The sequence below is a fragment of the Myotis nattereri genome (genome assembly GCF_964212035.1).
Source record: "Myotis nattereri genome assembly, chromosome: 11".
NCBI classification, from domain to species: domain Eukaryota; kingdom Metazoa; phylum Chordata; class Mammalia; order Chiroptera; family Vespertilionidae; genus Myotis; species Myotis nattereri.
In genome coordinates this window covers 72,388,122-72,408,368 of record NC_138086.1, presented here as the reverse complement: position 1 = coordinate 72,408,368, position 20,247 = coordinate 72,388,122, and the positions used below count along the sequence as shown (strand labels likewise).

Sequence of the window (20,247 nt, the reverse complement as noted above, 5' to 3'; positions counted from 1 at the left end):
AATAATAAATACATAATTATCATATTAAAAGATCAAAAGATTTGATAAGTTTCAAGATCCATTCCTGACTATTACGATTAGTAAATTAGAAACAGAAAGATAACACCTTAACTTAAAAAAGAGTCTTGCTCAAAACAATAGTTCATTGCTTTCTATAGAGTAAAATACTAGAATGGGTGGGGGCAGTGGTGGGGGTCTTCATTACTTGAGAAGCCCTGAAAGTGCTTCTGTGATTCTGTATATATCTATATAATAAAAGCCTAAGCGATTTTTACAGTGGAACAACCAGAACGACCAGTTGCTATGATGCACACTGACCACCAGGGGGCAGACACTCAATGCAAGAGCTGCCCCCCTGGTGGTCAGCGTGCTTCCACGGAAGCCAGGCTCATGGCTGGCAAGTGCAGTGGCAGTGGCGGGAGCCTCTCCCCGCTCAGACTGCGAGAGCCCCGAACTGAAAAGAATGATAAAGAACAAACCGAGATCTTGGGGTGTTTAGTGCCTGCTGAGATCTCCCTTTGGGTCTTGTGCTGATGATGTATAAGGCTGGCTATTTTGTGTGCCATTCACAGGCCTCCCAGTGGGTACTTGGGTGCTAGCCAATGTCAGAAGCTGTCTATAATCGGCTCTCGGCAACCTGATCAAAGCTTCTAATGATCCACAGTTGGTATCTGCCTCTGCTGAGTTGGGCTGCACATGGGAGGGGCCAAGCTGTGCTCCAAGACCCACATGTTAGCAGCATGGGGCCCAGGAGCAGATTCCTTAGGACCTGCCGCCACCCATGTCCTGGAATTTTTTCCCTGACCTCAGGAGGGTGGAGCCCCTCGAAGGCAGGCCATTGGGGTCTGCTGGGAGCTGGGAGTGCCACTCAGATTCCTGGGAAAGGGAGGGAAATGGTTCCACCCCGAAGCCAGTCACCAATGCCCCCTGAGTCTGACAACCCATAGACCCGCTACTGCCTCCTCAGTGGGGGTTGAGATGCAGGGTGTGGCGAGCGGGGATTCCAGAAATGGGAGGAGCTTCCCCAGGCTGCTGCTGATGGGAGGGGCTGTGCCTGGGGGGGGGGGGGGGGCGGGAATGGATGCTGTGGTATCAATGGGGAGGACCAAGCACTGGGATCCTGGAAGCTTCTCTCCCATGTCTTTCCCCAGTGCCTTCCACCCCAGACTCTCCTCAGGTGACTCCAGTTGCACTGCCCTCCCTCTGCCGAAGTCCAGGGTGAGTGGCTGTGAACAAAAATCTTGTGCTCTGACCCTTTAAAAAATAAGCGGATTTGTCCCCGGCAGGATCCATCTCTTAGAAGCCCCAAGCCTTTCAACCCTGGATGCTATATAGGTGGCTATTCCCAGCTCTGGTACTCTGGGATGGGAAGCTCAGATGGGGGTCCAGGCCTCACTCCTCTCAAGGGGGAAACAGACCCACCCCAGCCCGGATATCCCTCCGCACCCTTGGCCTGCTGCCCCTGGGAGCCGGGCCATCCTTTCTCATGACCCCTGCTCTTCCTACCAGTCCTGAGGTGGTTTCTGTTTTTCCTTGTTTAAAAAAATCTCTTCTTTAACTAGTCTTCGGTTGCCAATTCAGAATGAACGTTCCCTAATTGCATTTTACTTCTAGTTTGGTTCCAGCAGAAGATGCAAGCAAGATCATCCTACTCCACCGCCATCTTCTCCGTTGACTAATTCCAAATCTATATATATAAAACCCTGATATGCAAATAAACCCAACAGCAGAACAACCGAACAACAAAACAACCAAAACCGAACAACCAGTTCTTATGACGTGCACTGACCACCAGAGGGCATGTGTGGAACATGGCGGGTGTCAGCAGCAGCCGGATGGTGGAGGAGGTGAGCAGGGGCACCAGACCAAGGCAGGGCACCGGTCACTGTCATCGGGGCAAGCCTCTGGTGGTTACTGAAAATTCTTTGCTCCCATGCACCGCGGTCCTACCCAGCACTCACACCCGCAGCCGGCGTCGGAGCTGATGCTCGCACCTGCTGCTGGCCCCCAGTGCCGCCAGTCCCAATCACTTGGCTCAATCAACAGGTGCAAGTGGCGGCTGCCAGCCCTGATCGCACCTGAGGACTTCTCCACCTCCCCCTGCTCCTGAGGGGAAATCGGGGCAGCAGCCGCCACTCACACCACTGATGGCGCCAGCCACACTCGCACCCGTTGCTGGCACCAGCCCCTATTGCTCCATTTCATCAGCAGGGGCGAGTGGGGCCGGTGCCATCAGTGCGTGGGACCAGCGGCGGCAGAAGCGGGGCTGCCAGCAAACAGGGTACCGGGGCCTGCGGCGGGAGGGTCTGGGTGGGGGCCTGGAGAATGGGCTGAGACCCACCCCTGTGCCCACAGTTCCTTTCAAGGTGCACGAATTTGTGCACTGGGCCTCCAGTGTTTAATAACAGACAACAATGCAATAAGCATTTTCTATATTTGTCTCATCATCTTAGGAAAATTTATTGGGAGCATAATTGCTCAAAGGATACCTGTTTTTTTTAGGGCCTTTGATTCATATTGCCAAGATACTTCCCAGAAACTTTGCAACATTTAGATAACTAGATAGTTATAAAATTAGGGACAGCGCTTTAGGAAAACAACAAAAAAGATGTCATAGCTATTTTATAAAATAAAATAGCCAGGAGTACAAAGTATTACCTGAGGGCGAACGATTTCACCTGCTGCAATTTTCTTCTCATCATTCACCAAGTTAATAACTGTTTTATTCACAAGTGGTGCGTTTGCACCCTCAATCTTTGCAACAATTTTGCCATTCTATAAAAGAAAAGAAAACATGAAGGAAACATTCATTTTCAAGGTAAGTCAATAATTAACACTTCAATTAAACTAAGTAACCCCACCCTGACTCATACTTCCATCATCCCTTTCTTAGCAATTGTATTAGCCGTTTAAAAATAAGGTCTCAGTGCCTGGCCAGTTTGGCACAGAGTGTCAACCCATGCACCAATAGGTCACTGATTCAATTCCTCTTGGTTTTAGCCTAACAGCACTGGGAAGCCTTCAGAATATTTAAACAGAGGCAGTGACCATGATTAAAACTGTTGTTTGTTAAGATCATTTCACCTACATGTAGAGAAAGGATTAGAGGGGGAGCAGGAGAAGATACACAAATTCGAAGCTACTCTAGAAGTGATGATGAGAGAGATGGCTGCTCAGTCTCTGGTGGTGATGATGGAAAACAAAACAAAACAGATAGTGTGAGGAAAACTTGGGTGGTAAAATGGATAGGTCCAAGGTCTGGTGTGGATAGGGTGTGACGTAAAAGAGAAGTCGCTAAGACAACTTTCAGTTCTGGCTTGAGAAACTGGATCAATTAAGGTGTTATTTACCCAAAGAGGCAACACTAGAAGACCATGTTTTCTGCAGAGAGGGAGGATTGGATCAGTTCATTGTGAGATGCCCTTGAGACAACCAAGAGGAAATGTCAAGGCACCAGTTAGACACTCAAGTCTGGAGCTCAAGCATAGGGTTTAGCTGAAGATGCAAACCTGAGTTATTGATACATCAGAGGGGACAACTGAGACATGTGTGGAGATTTTCTGAGTAAACTATATGGCATGATAAAGTCAATATTTAACAGCTAAGTAATGAAGGATAAGTCTGCAAAGGAGATTGGCGGGGGTTGGGGGGAGGGCATCTGAAAAGGCAAAAGAACCAAGCCACACAAAAAAAAAAACAAAAGAAGCAAATGTTTCCAAAGGAAGACTGGTTGGTCACTGTATTCAATGCAGTTGAGAGGTACAGTATGATGAAGACCTAAAAGTATTCATTATATTTAGCAATAGGCTGGCAATTGGATGCATTAGCAACAGTAAATTTGGTGGAATAATCAGACAGAAGTTAGATTGAATGGGTGTGACGTTAACGGGATGAGAAGAAATGGAGTAAAAATAGACATAAAAACTCTTCTGAGAAATGTAGCTGTGAACTAAAGGAGAGAGATGGGTGGGAGCTGGGGAAGGACATGGCATCAAAAAGAAGCATTCTGTTTTAATTGGAAAGTCTTACTCATAGTCAGAGGCCAATGAGAAGGATCTAGTTGAGAAAGGCTTAAACGAAACCCGACATTCTAATTACCATTTTCTATTAAGAGGAACTTTCCAACAATTCGGTGAGCTTTCTTGAAACAGCCCTTCCTGATGAAACTTGCTGGAGAGAATATGCTGTCAGCGAAGAATGCTGGCCAATGCGATGGGCCATTGTGGGAATATTTGAATAAACTAACAATGGGCTTGATGATAGTTTTGTGGTTACAGATTGAGACTCCTAAGGCTTACGAATATGAAGCATAAGTGATAACAAAGTCGGAGGCATAAACGCAGGCGTGATTGAATGAGGTACACTGAGAGAAAAGTTCATTGAAAGTTAGGGGGTCAAGAATTGAGAGTCCAGTCCTGGCCAGGGGGGTGCAGTTGGTTGGAGCGTTGATCCATATGTACCTCAAAAGGTGCAGGTCCGATTCTTGGCCAGGGCACATACCTAGATTGCAGGTTCAATCCTCGGCCAGAGAGCATATGGAAGACAACAGATCAATGTCTCTCTCTCTCTCTCTCTCTCTCTCCCCCCCGCCTCGTTAAATATCAATAAAAACATATCCTTGGGTGAAGATTAAAAAAACAAATTGAGAGTCCAGGATATTGGGTAGATTGTCAGTGTAGATACTGAAGTCCAGCATGATGGCAGGACATGGGTGTGAAATGAAGACTTTAAGCCACAAGGTCAAGTCATCAGTCATCCACACAACTGATCCAAAGACCAGTAAATGACAGGAATAAGGTGGGGAGAATGAATCAAATTGAGTGGGCCTCCAACAAATAAGGAAAAGACGTGTATTGTAGTGAAAAATGAAGAAACATCAATTCTACTCCTGGCCTCAAGAACAATCTGAGAAAACAGTTCTGGGCAGCAGGGAAAGTGCCCTAAGTGAGGAACCTGACTGAAGGAAAGTCAAGGAAGTGAAACAAAAGCTCAGAGCCCAGGGTGAAGTTCTTAGAAGCCAGACGACTGCTTACACCAATTCCAGATGCCACATGGGAGAAGGGTTTGAAAGATGGGGGAGGACTAGAGAAATGGGTCAGAAAAAAATTTTGAGCATTAGAAGGATGTGGTTGCAGGTAGAAGAACATTGACTGGATGGTCCATTTAAGGCCTGCTGACCAGGCCTGGCTAACTTGGCAGGGGGTTGGTCATCCCAGAGCTCCAGTCTTTCTTCCTCCGTCCCATGCTCCTAACTGCGGCTGCTGCTAGAGTCTCCTCATGGTCCCATTTGCTTCAGCCCCTTCCTGCTTCAAGCAGTTACTCATTCTGATTCCCTAAACAGCTTCCGGGCCAGCGGTTAGCAAACTATGACCCAACGCAGAGCCAGTGTTGAAAATACTTAGTATCCGGCCCTGATCTCACTCATCAAATCCTCCATATCCAGATCTGCAATGCAACTTTAAACTCATTGAGTCCAGTAATTCAGTTCCTTGAAGTCATGGCAAGAGTATTATTTAACAGAAGGGAAATGTTATATCCAAGAAGTGTTTTCAGGTCATTATTTTTAATGCGAAAGGTGAGAATTGAAGTGCCCAGCAGCAGAGGAGGTCCTTGCCCTCTGTGCAAGGCCTTTCCTTACCACCCCGGTTCTCTAGCTCCACAGCAGCCACACTCTTGTCACACGAGTTAGCACTTAACTGGGCACCCTGCTCTAAGAAAATAGCACGTACTACGGTCTTCTGATTATTCAAGTTGTGTGATCATCACAGAATATTTGGAAAATATACAAAAGTATGAAGAAGAAAAATAAAATTATACATCCTTTCCCCATACGTAGACAGTCTGATGAATGCACTTTCTGTCTTCATTGGCAAATACAGAGATAGAAGTAATATATATTACAAAATAGTGATCACACAGCTATTTCCTTGGATTGGTATATATGAATATTTATAACCAAATCTCTCCTACTAGGTATCTAAGAAATTTCCAATTTTTCACTCCTGTAAATAATAATTCATCATACAAATGTCCGATTATTTCTTTTTTAAAAATATTTTTTTTTATTGATTTCAGGGAGGAAGGAAGAGGGAGAGATAAAACATCAATGATGAGAGAGAATCATTGATTGGCTGCCTCCTGCACGCTTCCCATTGGGAATCACAACCCGGGCATGTGCCCTCATCCTAATTGAACCGTGACCTCCTGGCTCATAGGTCAACACTCAACCACTGGGCCATGCTGGCTGGGCTGTCTGATTATTTCTTTAAGAAAGGTAAATACATCTTGTGACCAGCTCAGTGTGTGGTAGTCTAATCTCTCAATCCATTTTTAGCCCCTAGAAGTCAGGTTATAGAAAATATATTAATAGATAAGCAAAGATGAAGTAAAAAATCTATAATGACTTTCATCAGAAAAGAGTTCTGTGGTAATTTTATAATGCTACTTGCTCTTTAACTATAAATTGGAATCTGATAATACATTCGAGAAAATAAATATTATACTTACAACACTAAAAAGAAAAATAGGTTCACAGTTATCTCTAAATGGCTGCAAAGTCGCAATGCTGTCAGCTTCAGCCTGGAAAAAATATATTAATATTTCACATGATAATATAGGAAACTATAACAAGTCATTAGCTACACCATATACAAAAAAAAACAAACAAACACAGATACACATAAATTTTACTTTTACATTTACTCAACATTCTCTTAGTATGCAGTAGTTGTTTTAAGTATCAAATTGCAAACACTGGCATGTCAGTCCCTGCATCATTTGGCCTCAACCTGACTTCTGGCTGTTCACCTTTATGGTATCCCACACCCACCTACCCCACACCACCACCCAAAAAAAGAATGAAAGAGGCTGAAAGAAAGTAATCTATCATATTAAAGACCAGAAGTCAAATATTTTATTTTAAAGTAATCAGATATCATTATTACAATGTTGTCCTATATAATAAAAGGCTAACATGCAAATTGACCAAACAGTGGAATGACTGGTTGCTATGGCATGCACTGACCACCAGGGGCAGATGCTCAACGCAGGAGCTGCCCTCTGGTGGTCAGTGTGCTCCCACAGGGGGAGTGTCGCTCAGCCACAGCTGGGCTCATGACTGGCGAACCTCTCCTGCCTCCATGGCAGCACTAAGAACGTCCTGGGCTGTGAGAGGGTGCCCGCGGGGTTGAGAGAGCCCCTCCCCGAGTGCATGAATTTTATGCACCAGGCCCCTAGTATCATAACAAAGTACTAACAGGTAAAGCATTTAATCTTGCCTAATAATAGACAAACATGTAAATTGACCATTCCTCCGCTACACTCACCAGACAATCAGGGGAGTATGCAAATTAACCCAACAAAGATGGTGGTTAATTTGCATACATAGGCACCCAGTGGCCTGGGTCCCACGAACATCATTGGGCACCCAGGTCACTCCGAGGTAGGCCCCGTGTGGGCCCTGAGCAGCCCAGGAAGGGCCTGAGCCAGGGGGCTCCTGGGCAGGGCCTGAGCCTGGGATCAGAGCCGAGGGAGCCCCTGCCCAGGCCTAACTCCTCGGCCAGAGGTGTTAGGCCTGGGCAGGGGCGGAGCCCACAATGGGAGGGAGCAGGGGCAGAGCTGGCGATTGGAGGGAGCAGGGGCAGAGCTGGCAATCAGAGGGAGCTGGGGGTCCTCTGCCTAGGCCTAAAGCCCTGGCCAGAGGCCTTAGGCCTGGACAGGGGCCAAGCCAGGGATCGGTGTAAACTATAGAGGAAACACCTTTTCTGACCACTCATTGGCTAAGCTCCCTGTATGCCACTGGTAATATTCTTAGTAACTTCGGTAATAAGAATCCAATAAGGTGACCTAGGGTTTTTCCACCACACTCCTGGAGAAAAAAACGAAGGTCTGCTGCTTTAGGGCTAAGAAATGTCATATCCTGCCTTAGCCAGTTTGGCTCAGTGGCTAGAGCTTCGGCCTGCCGATGGCAGGGTCTGGGTTCAATTCTGACCAAGGGCATGTACCTAGGTTGCAGGCTCCTCCCTGGCTGGGGCCCAGGTCAGGGTTCATGCAGGAGGCAACCAATCAAAGTGTTCCTCTCACTTTGATGTTTCTCTCTGTCTTTCCCTTTCTCTTCCACATTCTCTAAAAAACAATGGAAATATATCCTTAGGTGAGGATAAAAAAAAAATAATAATAAAGAAAGAAATGTCATATCCTATGAAAGACACATCTTGAAAATGCCTAAAGAAAGTTGTCATTTTTTCATGGTGAAGGGACTGGAGTCCGTGTTGATGAAAACACCTTGGTGGCTGCGGTGACTGGCAGTGGCTGCAGCAGGGGGATGATGGGGCTGGTGCCTTCCCCTGATCAGCCCGGTCGCCTCCCGCAAAGTAAGGGGGATCAATTAAGAGGAGCAGGGAGCGGGCCTAAGCCGTCAGTAGGACATCCCCTGAGGGCTCCCAGTATGTGAGAGGGGGCAGGCTGAGCTGAGGGAGCTCCCCCCCCTCAGTGCACGAATTTCGTGCACCGGGCCCCTAGTAACATTATAAAAGAACAATAAATAAGTTTTACTGAATTTTATATGTATTGGTACAATGTTAATACAAGTCTCCAAGTCTTTTAAAAGGGAACATAACAGGGAAAAAAGAGTATATGACCATTAAGCTTAGGGTGATGTAAAAGGTAATCAATGTCATAGGTCTTAATTTTGGGTTTAAATTTACAAGTTCAGAAAGGTCCCCTTCCTTGGCTAGCTGCAGAAAGTAAAATATCCAGCAGAGGACGACTGTCCAATGTTTACAATGGAGTTTGGAAACTAGGAATTCATTTTCTTTACTCTTTAGGAGCAAGTCATATAAAAACAGCATCAATCTATGTGAATATACTATTGTTGAATGCACTCAAACATAACAGAACAGAAACCATTCAAGGACAACGCGCACATTTTTTTGTTAAATTTAACAGGTGCACGTATGGTACTTAGGCATATTTTGGAAAGATTACTAGCACTTCCCAGTGGGATAGACAAAGTTATGGCCTATGGAGTAGGCTGAGGAGTTCCGTCTGGTCCGGGTACTGCTGGGAGGACAGTCATAAACCCCACGCCTGTATCCTCACACAGCTCTGAGCCGTGTGTACTGAGTTAGGAGCCTAACAACACAGGATTAATAGAATTTTCTGATGATGCTTGATGGTCTGTGATCCATTTGCCAGCTGTTAGATCCTTCTGATACTGTCTTTTAACTTCTTATACCAATCCACTTTCTGTTGCATGTGCTAATTCCTGTTAGGCCCCATTCTCTGTCCTCTGAAACTAGGTTTTCCTCCCTGCCAAGGATCAACTTTAGAATCACATTCTGGCCCTATTCGGGTAGTTCCTACTCTTCAAAGTAAAGCAGGTTGTTATGGAAAGCTGCCTTTTAAAGCACTACAAGGGCCCGCCCTGGCCAGTGTGGCTCAGTTGATTGGCGCATCATCCCATGCACCGAAGGACTGCGAGCTCCATTCCCAGTCAGGACACATACCCAGGCTGCGAGTTCCATCCCTGGTTGGGGTGTGTGTGGGAGGCAACCAATCACTGTTTCTCTCTCACATCAATGTTTCTCTTTCTCTCTCTAAAATATATATTTTTAAAAAACTTTTCTAGACAAAAAGATTTAAGGATTGCCTATAGCCAACTACTCTCTCATTTTATTTTACTTTTTTTTTCTTTTTCTTATTGGTTCTTTGCCACTTACTGTCTTGAAGATTAAAAAAAAATAATAAGAATTGAGTTCCCAAGCTTGAGCCTGCTTATTTATAGAAAGGACAGTCAAACACAGGTTGAGGTCAGTAAGCAATCTCATTCCAAGGTCTGGGTTGGGAGCGGTCAAGGAAGGCCTGAAACATGCAACGTGTTTAGGTTTCATGTTTGCTTCAGGGATTATGCCTTTTAGGGTTAGGGAGTAAATATATGTAATTAGTGCCCTGATTGGTTTGGCTCAGTGGATAGAGTGTCAGCCTGTGGACTAAAAGGTCCCAGGTTCAATTCCAGTCAAAGGCATGTACCTTGGTTGTGGGCACATCCCCAGTGGGAGGTGTGCAGGAGGCAGCTGATCAATGTTTCTCTCTCATCGATGTTTCTAACTCTCTACCCCTCTATCTTCATCTCTGTAAAAAATCAATAAAATATATATATTTTTTAAAAAAGATATGTAATTAGTTATCTGCTTCTGCATCTTAGGTCTAGGTGGTTTGGACATGTTTCTGCCTAATAGAAACAGAATGTGAGCCACAGTTATACTTTTAAATTTTCTAGTAGCCACATTGAAAAACTAAAAAGAAACAGGTGAAACTAATATTATATTTAACGATACAACTTTCTTATACGATAATATATCCAAAATATGATCATTTTAACATGTGATCAATGTAAACATTATTGAGACATTTCACATACTTTTTTCTTCATACTAAGTCTTCAAAATCTAGTGTGTATTTTACACTTAGGGTACTTCTCAATTTATGGGCTAAATTTTAACCATAAATAATGGTTTCTGATTTGATTTCATAAAATTTACAGTAAAAAAAAGTAGTTTCACATACCCAAGGTTTCGCAAGCAACTCTAAAAATTTTACAATAATTGAATTGAGCATAGTTTTCTAATTTAAATACATTAATTAAAAAAATTCAGTTCCTAAGTCACACTAGCATATTTCAGTGCTCAAAAGACACTTGTGCCTAGTGGCCACCATATTCGATAACAAAGCTCTCAGTAGTTAATGATTTAATGTGGATACATTGAAAAATACAATGAGTTCGGCTATAATATTTTAATCCTTTGGGTGGCAAATAAATGAGGGAAATCACTATCATTAGAAAATTGCTACCTGGTAAATGCCCAGAGTCCTTCTCAAAGCTATTCAGTAAATAGTATTTGCAGCCCTTATTCTAAGAGACACAGTGCATAAGATCAGGTGAAAAGAAATATCAATAAGCAGATAACCATTTCTATACTTTTCCAAAGTTCACAACCATGGTCAATAACCTCAACGTTATAGGCATGGGGTAAAAACCTCGTTTGTTCTCAGATCAGGTAGAACTAAACATATAGTAAAACTACCCAGAAATCACTGTGGTCCATTTTGAAGACTTGACAGGTTGTTTAAATCAAGACAATCCTTAAAGAGAACGCTTTAACACCTAAAGTAACAAGGAAACAATAGTTTTATGGAAATTAAATCCTTACTACAACAAAATGCAGAATTTCATCTTCGTTCAGCTCATTTTTCAGCTTCCTGAATAACGTCTGCATTGCTTTGCAGGGTCCGCACCAGGCTTGGTAAACATCGATCACTAGAAGATGATGATATTTATGAGAGGACAGAGTCAAAGCTTCTGAAAGAGTAGCTTATCCCAGGGCTGGTGCTGGCCAAGGGCAAAGACATAGCAGGGCTTTGTGTGGAGTGGGGAGCCGTGCTCTGTGCTAGGGTGCCATGGGGAGCCCTGGGCCAAACTCCAGGTTACTGGTCAGTGGGGGAGCCCCAGTACCTGTTAGGCCTTTGTTCTGCAACATCTCATCCCAGAGGCTTTGACTATTGATGACAGTCTGCAAAACGGAAGGCGCTGTAAACGGCCTTCAAGTGCCAGGGCACCAAGTAAAGAACTGCTGCTAGGTCGTGCCTACCTGTAACTGGATTTCTCGCTTTTTGCCTGCCATTTATCCACTATCGCACGAAAAAGGGGAGAAAATAGAAAACATTTCAAAGAAATTTAAATCATGTCCTGTTTATGCGTTCAAGCAACATCTTAATGCACCATAGACATTTCCCTTCCATATCGGTTTATGTACCACCACCACCACCACCACCACCCCCACCCCCCCCACCCCCACCCCCCACCCCCCGCCAAGAGACTCCAGTGTCCCAAAGGCCTCTTCCTGCTGGGCGCTCTGCTAATGCTGAGGTACAGCAGCCAAACGTCTTCCTAACACAAGAATCCTGAGCAAGGTAAGAATGTAAGGAGGTAGAGTTTCTTAAAAATATCCATCAGATGCTCAAATGTCAGAGGGAAGGTAGGGGAGGGTGGAGGTAAGGGGGAGAGATCAACCAAAGGACTTGTATGCGTGCATATAAGCATAAGCGATGGACACAGACAACAGGGGGTGAGGGTGAGGGCAAGACTGGGGGGATGAGGGGACAATGGGGGGATAAAGACACATTTGTAATACCTTAATCAATAAAAAATTTTAAAAAATAGTTGTGTTTGTTTTCCTGGAGCATTATGTTCTCTGTTTTCATCAGCACACGTTCCCTCTGAACATGCTCATGGATCTTGGTGGAGACACCCCGCCCCCTCTTGGGAGACTTCATCTTTAGAACCAGGCTACTAGTTGTACCGAGCACAGCATAACTGTCCACAGGTGTGCAACCAGCGAGGCCCAAATACCTGTTCAGTGCGTCAGGGGCTTTGAGAGCGAGCGTGTCTGCGAGTGTGACAGCAAACACTAGTGTGAGACAAAGGCGTGACCCAGAGCAACCAGACTACATCCCAGCAAATCGTGTGGATTCCCCCAACAAGCCCTGCACAAAACACAGCCTCCTTTAAGCTCCACGGATGTGTTTAAACAACAGGAACACACACACACACACACACACACACACACACACACACACACACACACACCAGATCTAAGTCGGCCGCTTTGTCTAGGCCTGTGGCCTTTGTGGACAAGCTCCACCAGGTTGAGTACCTGGGGCCCCTGCCGGCGGGGGGCGGCGTGTGGCCCGGCCCTGCTGCGCTTCCTGTGGGTGCTGATGGGATAGCCCGGGGCGCAGTAGGGCGCCAACGTTTTCTGCCAGCCTTTTGGCCGCCCACTAGCCCAGGCACACCCCACCTCCCCCCACTCCCCGCCCTCCACCCCAACCGTTCCGCTTCTCCCGCCTCCACCCCTCCCCGCTCCTCCCAGCTGCACCGCAGAAGTTCCGAACTGGGCCAAGGTTACCTGCATTTGGCCGGGAAAGTCGCTCCCCCTAGCGCCCCTACACTGAAGGGACTGCAAAGGCCTGTTTCCCCTCCTCCCTCAGCTGCCTCCTCCCTGTCTCGGTCTCCCCATGCAGGGCAACAGGTGAAATTAGGTTTTTAAACATTGCTTCTATTGATTGCAAAAACCTTGAATGTTGAGGCTTTGAAACATAAACTTGATGAGATTTTGATTTGGGTCTTCCTAGAATTGACTTCAAGGACAGATGCACTCTGAAGATGTTAATAAGAAAATGTGTTTATATTTTATTAGAGCAGAATGTAAATTATAAATGCCAAATAGCCCAGGAAAGATATTACTCCCGAATGGGTCTAATAGTTTGTTATGCTGCTTGCATATAATTGGCATTATCTTTCAAGATTTGTTAAAAGTGTTCTTTCCTACATTGACCTGCCTTCTCTCCCCCTCCCCAGTACAGCACTATCTATAGTACTTAATTATTTTCTTGGGTTACAGATTTATTAGCACCTAATTGTCTCATTCGTATATTCACTGGATCTCTAAATATCTCTGAAGTCCCAGAGAAGAAGAACTGATCTTTTTTCAAATTTACTGAATCTTTTTTAAATATATTTTTATTGATTTTAAAGAGAAAGGGAGAGGGAGAGAGAGATAGAAACATTGATGATGAGAGGCAGTCATTGATTGGCTGCCTCCTGTGCACCCCCTACTGGGGATGGAGCCTGCAACCTGGGCATGTGCCCCTGGCCAGAATTGAACCTGGGGATCCTTCAGTCCGAAGGCTGAGGCTTTATCCACTGAGCCAAACCAGCAAGGGCTGAATCTTTTTCCTTCTTTTTTTCTTTCTTTCTTTCTTTCTTTCTTTTTTTTTTTTTTTTGCCATTTCTCATGTGTTGAGTCCATCCAATGAATACTTATTTGTTATTTTATCTTTCAACTTTACAATACCCATTTTTAATAGTTTGCATTTCTCTGTTGAGATTTCCTATCTGAAACATTCATTGACATCACATTTTCATTAATTTTCAAATACCTTTTCTTTTCTTACAGCTGCTTTGAAATCTTTGCTAAATCTTAACAATTGGTCCCACTCAGAGACAATTTCTATTAATGCTCTTTTCTTCTTGAGCAAAGGCCATAAGTTTCTATTTCTTTGCAAATCTAGGAAGTGTTAGCATTGTAAAGACTCTGAGTTCTGCTGTATTGTTTTAAACATTGCTATTTAATTGTTCTAGTAGGCAATTAACTCTCTTTCCAGGACTCAAAATGCAAAACTAGAAAACCCCATAATGGGTAGCATTTAGTAAACAGATAAGCTTTATAAATATAAAGGTACAGGTGAGTTGAAAGTCAACAATGGAAAAGATATAATGTAAACATCATACGCATAAACAGTTGACATGATTATATTAATATCAGACAAAGTGACTTCAATACAAGAATATTTTCAGAGAGACATTCCCTGATGATAAACAGTTTCATCAGGAAGACAAATATTTTAAAATGTATCTAATAAACAACAGAGCTTCAAATACATGGAGCAAAAAATATTGCCTGAATTAAATGAAAGAAAGGCATATCCATCATCATAATTGGAGATTCTAACATCACTTTCCAAATAACTGATAGAATAAGTACACACAAATCAGTAGGTTATTACAGATGTAAACAACCTTATTCGTCAAATTGACCAAATTGACAGGTACTGACAATTGCAGAATACACCATCTCTTCAAGTGCACTTGGACTATTTTCCACAATGAACCATATAGTAGGTAATTTAAAAAATCATAATAAATTTCAAAAATTGGAATCTTTCAGCATATTTTCTCTAATCACAATAGGAATAAACTAGAAATCAATAACAATAAAACATTTGGTAAGTTTTTGAACACCCGATAGTTAAGCAACACTCTACTAAATAACCAGTGAGTCAAATAAGAAACCAAAAGGGAAATTAGAAAATACTTCAAATTGACTGATAATTAAAACACAACATATAAAACTTTGTTGGATATTGGTAATTCAGTGGTTAAAGGGAAAGTATAATATTAAAGACATATTACAATAAGACAGGTTTTAAAATACATAATGATCTAAGTTACAACTTAAGAACAAAAAGAAATAACATATTTAAGGCGAAGAAAGAAATGAAAAAGGTTAGAATAAAAACCAAGTAAATAGAAAACAGAAAATAAGGTGATATTGACAATATCAAAAGTTGTATTTTGTAAAGATCAGTGAGATTATTAAATTCAGAGCTATAGTGATCAAGAAAAGTAGGGTAAACAATAATTTACCAGCATCACAAATAAAAGATGAGACATCACTGGTGACTTCACAGCAATAAAAATGACAGGAATGGAATATTATAACAACTTTATGCCACCAATTTTTTAATGTAGATGAAATAAAAATTCTTTGAAGAATGGAACTTGCCTTTTTAAATACAATTATTATAAAATATAAATGTTTTGTGCATTTGAATACATATAAAGATATCAAATTACAGATATTCGATTACAGTGGTTTTTTATCTAGAGTGATGACAAAAAGTAGTTTCAATAAGCCATTAATTATATTGCAATATTTGGTTACTGATACTGAAAATTATCAACTATTACTTGTATAATTATAATATATTAATTCTAAATGAATACTTGTTAATGTTTGAACAACATTATCCATTAGAATAAAATTGAAAGCAACATAAATGGCCCAAATACAGGAGATTATATTAAAGATGATTAATTGTTACAGATGAATATGATGGCTGCATTGAAAAGATATTACTACTTATCCTTGGATAGTGAAATTACTTGTAATCTTTATTTTATTTTCTTACTTTTTCTATATTTTCCATACTTTATGCAATTACAGTTATTTTAGAATCATAAAAAGCAGTAAATATTTTTAAATTCATTCTCCTCAGTATTTTTACAGTAGATTTTCTTTTATTGTCCATGGGTTCTTTCTCAGCTACTTTCAACTATTTTAACTATGAAGATTAATTCTCATTTAATCTGGCTTTCCTCGCTACTTTAACATGACATTTCACTTATTTTCTGAGCATTGCTTTTTTTTCTAAGCTAATGGGTATTTTTTCAAAGACATCTTTTCCCCCGTCATAATAGCCATCTTTACAGAAACATCTTAATACTACCCTCTTACCTTTACTAGTTAGCTCAATGCCCTTCAAAAGGTACTTTCTCCCCCCTCTTTGATGTGAAAGTGCATACACTTTGGAGTCTAATAATTTAGGTTTAAACCCTGGCATTCCCTTTACCCTTAGACTAACATAGAACAAAGTATATAACCTTTTCAACCCTAATTTTTCTATCTTAAAATGGGGATTGTAGTAGCATGTTTGTGAGATTAATGGTATAAATGATGGAAAGTGCCTAACAGAGAGTGTGTTCCACAGTTGGCACGTATGTTTACTTCTCGCTCCCTGCTTTCTTTGGTTGTTTCCTTCTGAGGCAGGATCTGATGATGACTACAGAATTTTAAAAAATATAAGTTGTCTCAACTAGTACAACACTGAATTGACATTTTCTAACAAGATGTTCTTGGGTCCTAGTTTTATAAGGGCAAATTCCTAAATGCCAAAATTTATAAGAGCTCTGAGATTTTTCTCTCTTGTTACTATTATTTAATTGCTTCAGTAAAATCTAAATCAAAACTCTCCATTTTAATATATTCTGCCTATAGCTTTTATGTGAATTGTTCCTTTGCATATATTTATAAAAATAACTCACGACATCATTTACTGTCTGCACCCTTTGAATTTTATACATAACAATGTGTAAGTGGCTGCTCAAAAAGTCCCTGTGGTGGCTATTTACACTTCTGAGAAGCGCTCGCTCTGAAGTCAGACACCTCTGACCACATCCTGCCACCAAGCCCCTGAAGCCCTCCTGCCCTTGCCCATTTGGAGGACTGATTCTCTCCAATGGGGCTCAGCGTTCTTTCCTCTGGTCAGGCATCCTTCACCACAGTTCCAACCTGACACATCCCTGCTTATAAGATACTTAAAGCTCTGGGACTCACAGCTTCCCAAAGGGTCCTGCACCTAAGTCTTTCCCAGCTTTAAAGGGTCTGTTCAGGGGTGTAAGGACTGACAATGCAGCCCGACAGCGTGGCATAGGGCAAAGCTGATGATCAATGTGTGGCAAGGGAGCCACCCCTCACCTTCCCACTTCCAAGCAGACATCACGATCAATCAGGATAATCCTTTTCTTCTCGGTCTCAGACCCATTCTCAGCAGAGTCTCAAAGGCTCCAGTACACAAGCTTCTGTGGCTTTAGAGTTGCGGGCCTGTGCTTAGATCCTCCTGGAAATCCAACACGAGTCCCAGTGTTGTCCCACGTCAACTACACGGAGAGGAATACTCCCTCCAAGATTAGTCTGGGCACAGAGCAGGGTTCTCTCTCCTCTTCTCTAACACAAACCCTGCTGAGACAGGTTAGTAAGCCAATAGGGTAACAGAGACAGATAGTTAAACAGCCAAGCAGTTTACAGCCATCTAGTGAATCCCAAAATCCTATCTTCCCTAACCAAGGACACTTAAGAGTAAAGGGTTTACACTTCTCAGAGCTACTTATCTAACCAGAGGGTAAAGAGCTCAAATCACCCTACTCAGGGAGATGGATAACAGAAATCAATTTGTGCCAACCACACCCAAGGATGAATGAAGACAGGGGAATAAATCTCATTTTGGTGCATCAGCATAAAGCTGCTAAATATTCTATTAAGATCCTCCCCTAAGGCCTCCCCGAGAATTCCCACCTTTGGAAAACAGACAAAAACCATAAGACACGGGACCCAGCATGGGCTCTCCCGCTATGGAGCACACCCCCGCCTCCCCTCTTCTCTCCCCAGCCCAGTCTCATGGAGTGTGCAGTGCTTGTGCCTTCCCCTCCTCCCTCTATTTTCCCCCCACGCATGTTACCTTTGCCTTTCTCCTAAGCTCCAAGGACTCTTTTGCCCCTGTAACTTATTTCCTGAGCCCACACAGCCCAGCTGGCTCATCTTTTCTACTTCTGTGACTTTCTAAATCAACTTTCTCTTATAATTGGAGTCTTGGATCTGAATTCTTTCTTAGCCAGAACTCAAGTGCTGAGGTTGCTGCACTGAGGTCTAACCTCTGCCACCACTACCCCCTCTACGGTGGCCCCTAAAGAGCCCAGCGTGACGTTATTTTTATTAGTATCTGATACAGTCCCCTCAATCCATAACCAACTCTTCTGTCTCCCTAAATTATTTTCCAAGTTTTCTGATCTGTGATAGCACAGTGGCAATAAATAAATATTCTCTTATGCAGTGAAAATTTAGCATTTACCAGAAATGTATTTAAGATTTGATTCAAGTCAGTTATCCCCACGTGGAGTTCCCCAAAGAACCAGATTATAGTTCCAGCTTGGAAGATATTTCTAGGAGTGGGATATACCACCTGGAGTGGGAACATAAGGCCTAGCAGAATAGGCCTAAAAGTAGTTGGGAGAAGAGAAGGAGAAAGAAAATGTAATGGTTCATGGTGATCAATTCTGCTGCCTTCAAATAAAGGCCTTTGTCTTATGTTCCTGAGTCCAAACAGTATCTAAGTCTGGGAAACACGTCCCCAATCAAGGAATGCAGCCCTATGCTGGGCAGTGGGGCAGGTCGTTGTGTGATGGTGGTCATGGCAGCAAACACACCCCTCAGAGGTGGTGGGGGTAGCTACCAGCCCCACAGTGAGAAGGAAAAGGAGGAGTCAAACTCAGGGAGGAGCTTAACTCCCAGAGGAATGGAGCTGTGATAAGCACTGCGTCAAGGGGAGTTGCCGAGGCCACCAGACACTCTCAGAAGGGAGTGAGACAGCGACAGTGCATCTAGGCCTGAGTCACAACGGGAGAAAAGTCCATAATGGGGCCCAGAGGCCACCTGGCAGGGGCTGTAGCCGGAAGGGCTGCAGGCCATGCTGGAACTGTGGTGACACAGTAGGGGAGGACCAGAGAATAAATCCTGCAACCTCACTCCTCCCTGAGGATGGAATCTCCTACCAGTAACTCCCACGGGCCAAACCCAACCAGTGGCCCATTCGCAAAAGATACCCATAGCTCAGCACATCTGGTGCTGTTTTGCCACTAATATAAATACTTCACCCAAGATTTCATAGCTACTAACCAGTTTTAAATCGAAGATCTCCAGATGACTCCAAACGCTTGTATGAACTATGCTGCCTTGTAAACCAGTAAGGGCATTGTTCGGTTATTCGAGTCATTGAATTTAGTCATGAAGGCAGCATCATTATAAGCAAAGCAAAAGAGCATCTCGATTTTTATATCAGATAACTGGAATCCAAGTTGGTTGCCTTGATTGTTTTTGTTTCACTTAACTGATACCAGTATTGATTTTCGTTTACTCTTCACCTGAGGATATGTTTTTATTGATATTTTAGAAAGAGAGGAAGGGAGAGAGAAACATCAGTGTAAGAGCAAAACATCGATTGGTTGCTTCCCATATGCTCCCCTTCTGGGGACCAAGCCCACAACCTAGGTATGTGCCCTGATAGGGAATCGAACCTGCAACCTTTTGGTGCGTGGGACGATGCTCCCACCAATTGAGCCACCCAGCCAGGGCACCAGTGTTGATTTTAATTATGTAACACGACTTGGTCATGTAGGGTAACTTGGACAGGTTAATAACGGTCCCACAGCCTCAAGGTTTGGGCTCTCATACAGTCTTCGAGAATGCTTAGCCTACATCCAGATGTCTTCCACCTTTTACATTTTCTTTTCTTGCTTAACGGATCCATGTCTGGGAGGCATTCTCAGCTTTCTTTCTTTCTTTTTTATTGCTTAAAGTATTACAAAGGGTATTACATATGTGTCCTTCCCCACACACACACCCCCGACCCCCCAGCCCTTGACAATCCCCTGGTCTCAGCTTTCTGATACCTACTATGTCTTAGTAAGAACCAAAGTACATCAATTTCCCTTCAATTCTGAAAGGGTTTCCTCTAAATCTCTTGCCTATCGGAGCTATTCTTTCCCTCCAAATATCACAGCCAGCAGCAGTAGATTTATTAGCTATCAGTCATTTCCATAAACATAAATTGAATGAGTTAAGATTTCTATAGAGTCACTATCTTGAGGTTCTATGGACCCCAAAGAATAGATAGTTTGGAGATGGAGGCAAAGAAGATGGTAAGATTAAAGCTCCGTGAGAGTAAATGTAAAAAGGAGAACAGCCTGGATGGTGTATAGGGAAAGCCAATAGCTGTGCTTAGCAGAAATAAATA

General features: G+C 43.0%; 1 protein-coding gene across 1 annotated transcript in view; it reads right to left on the bottom strand.

Annotated features, from left to right (window-relative positions):
* Positions 1-11,681, bottom strand: part of NME8 (NME/NM23 family member 8) — a gene marked incomplete at its 5' end in the record, with an annotated part of 35,312 nt that extends 23,631 nt beyond the window's left edge. The window contains 5 exons of the mRNA XM_081102002.1: positions 2,659-2,775; positions 6,508-6,579; positions 11,211-11,317; positions 11,513-11,570; positions 11,649-11,681. Coding sequence (XP_080958128.1) covers positions 2,659-2,775; positions 6,508-6,579; positions 11,211-11,317; positions 11,513-11,570; positions 11,649-11,681 — 387 coding nt within the window. The remainder of the gene's footprint in view (positions 1-2,658; positions 2,776-6,507; positions 6,580-11,210; positions 11,318-11,512; positions 11,571-11,648) is intronic.
* Between the last annotated feature and the right edge of the window lie 8,566 nt (positions 11,682-20,247).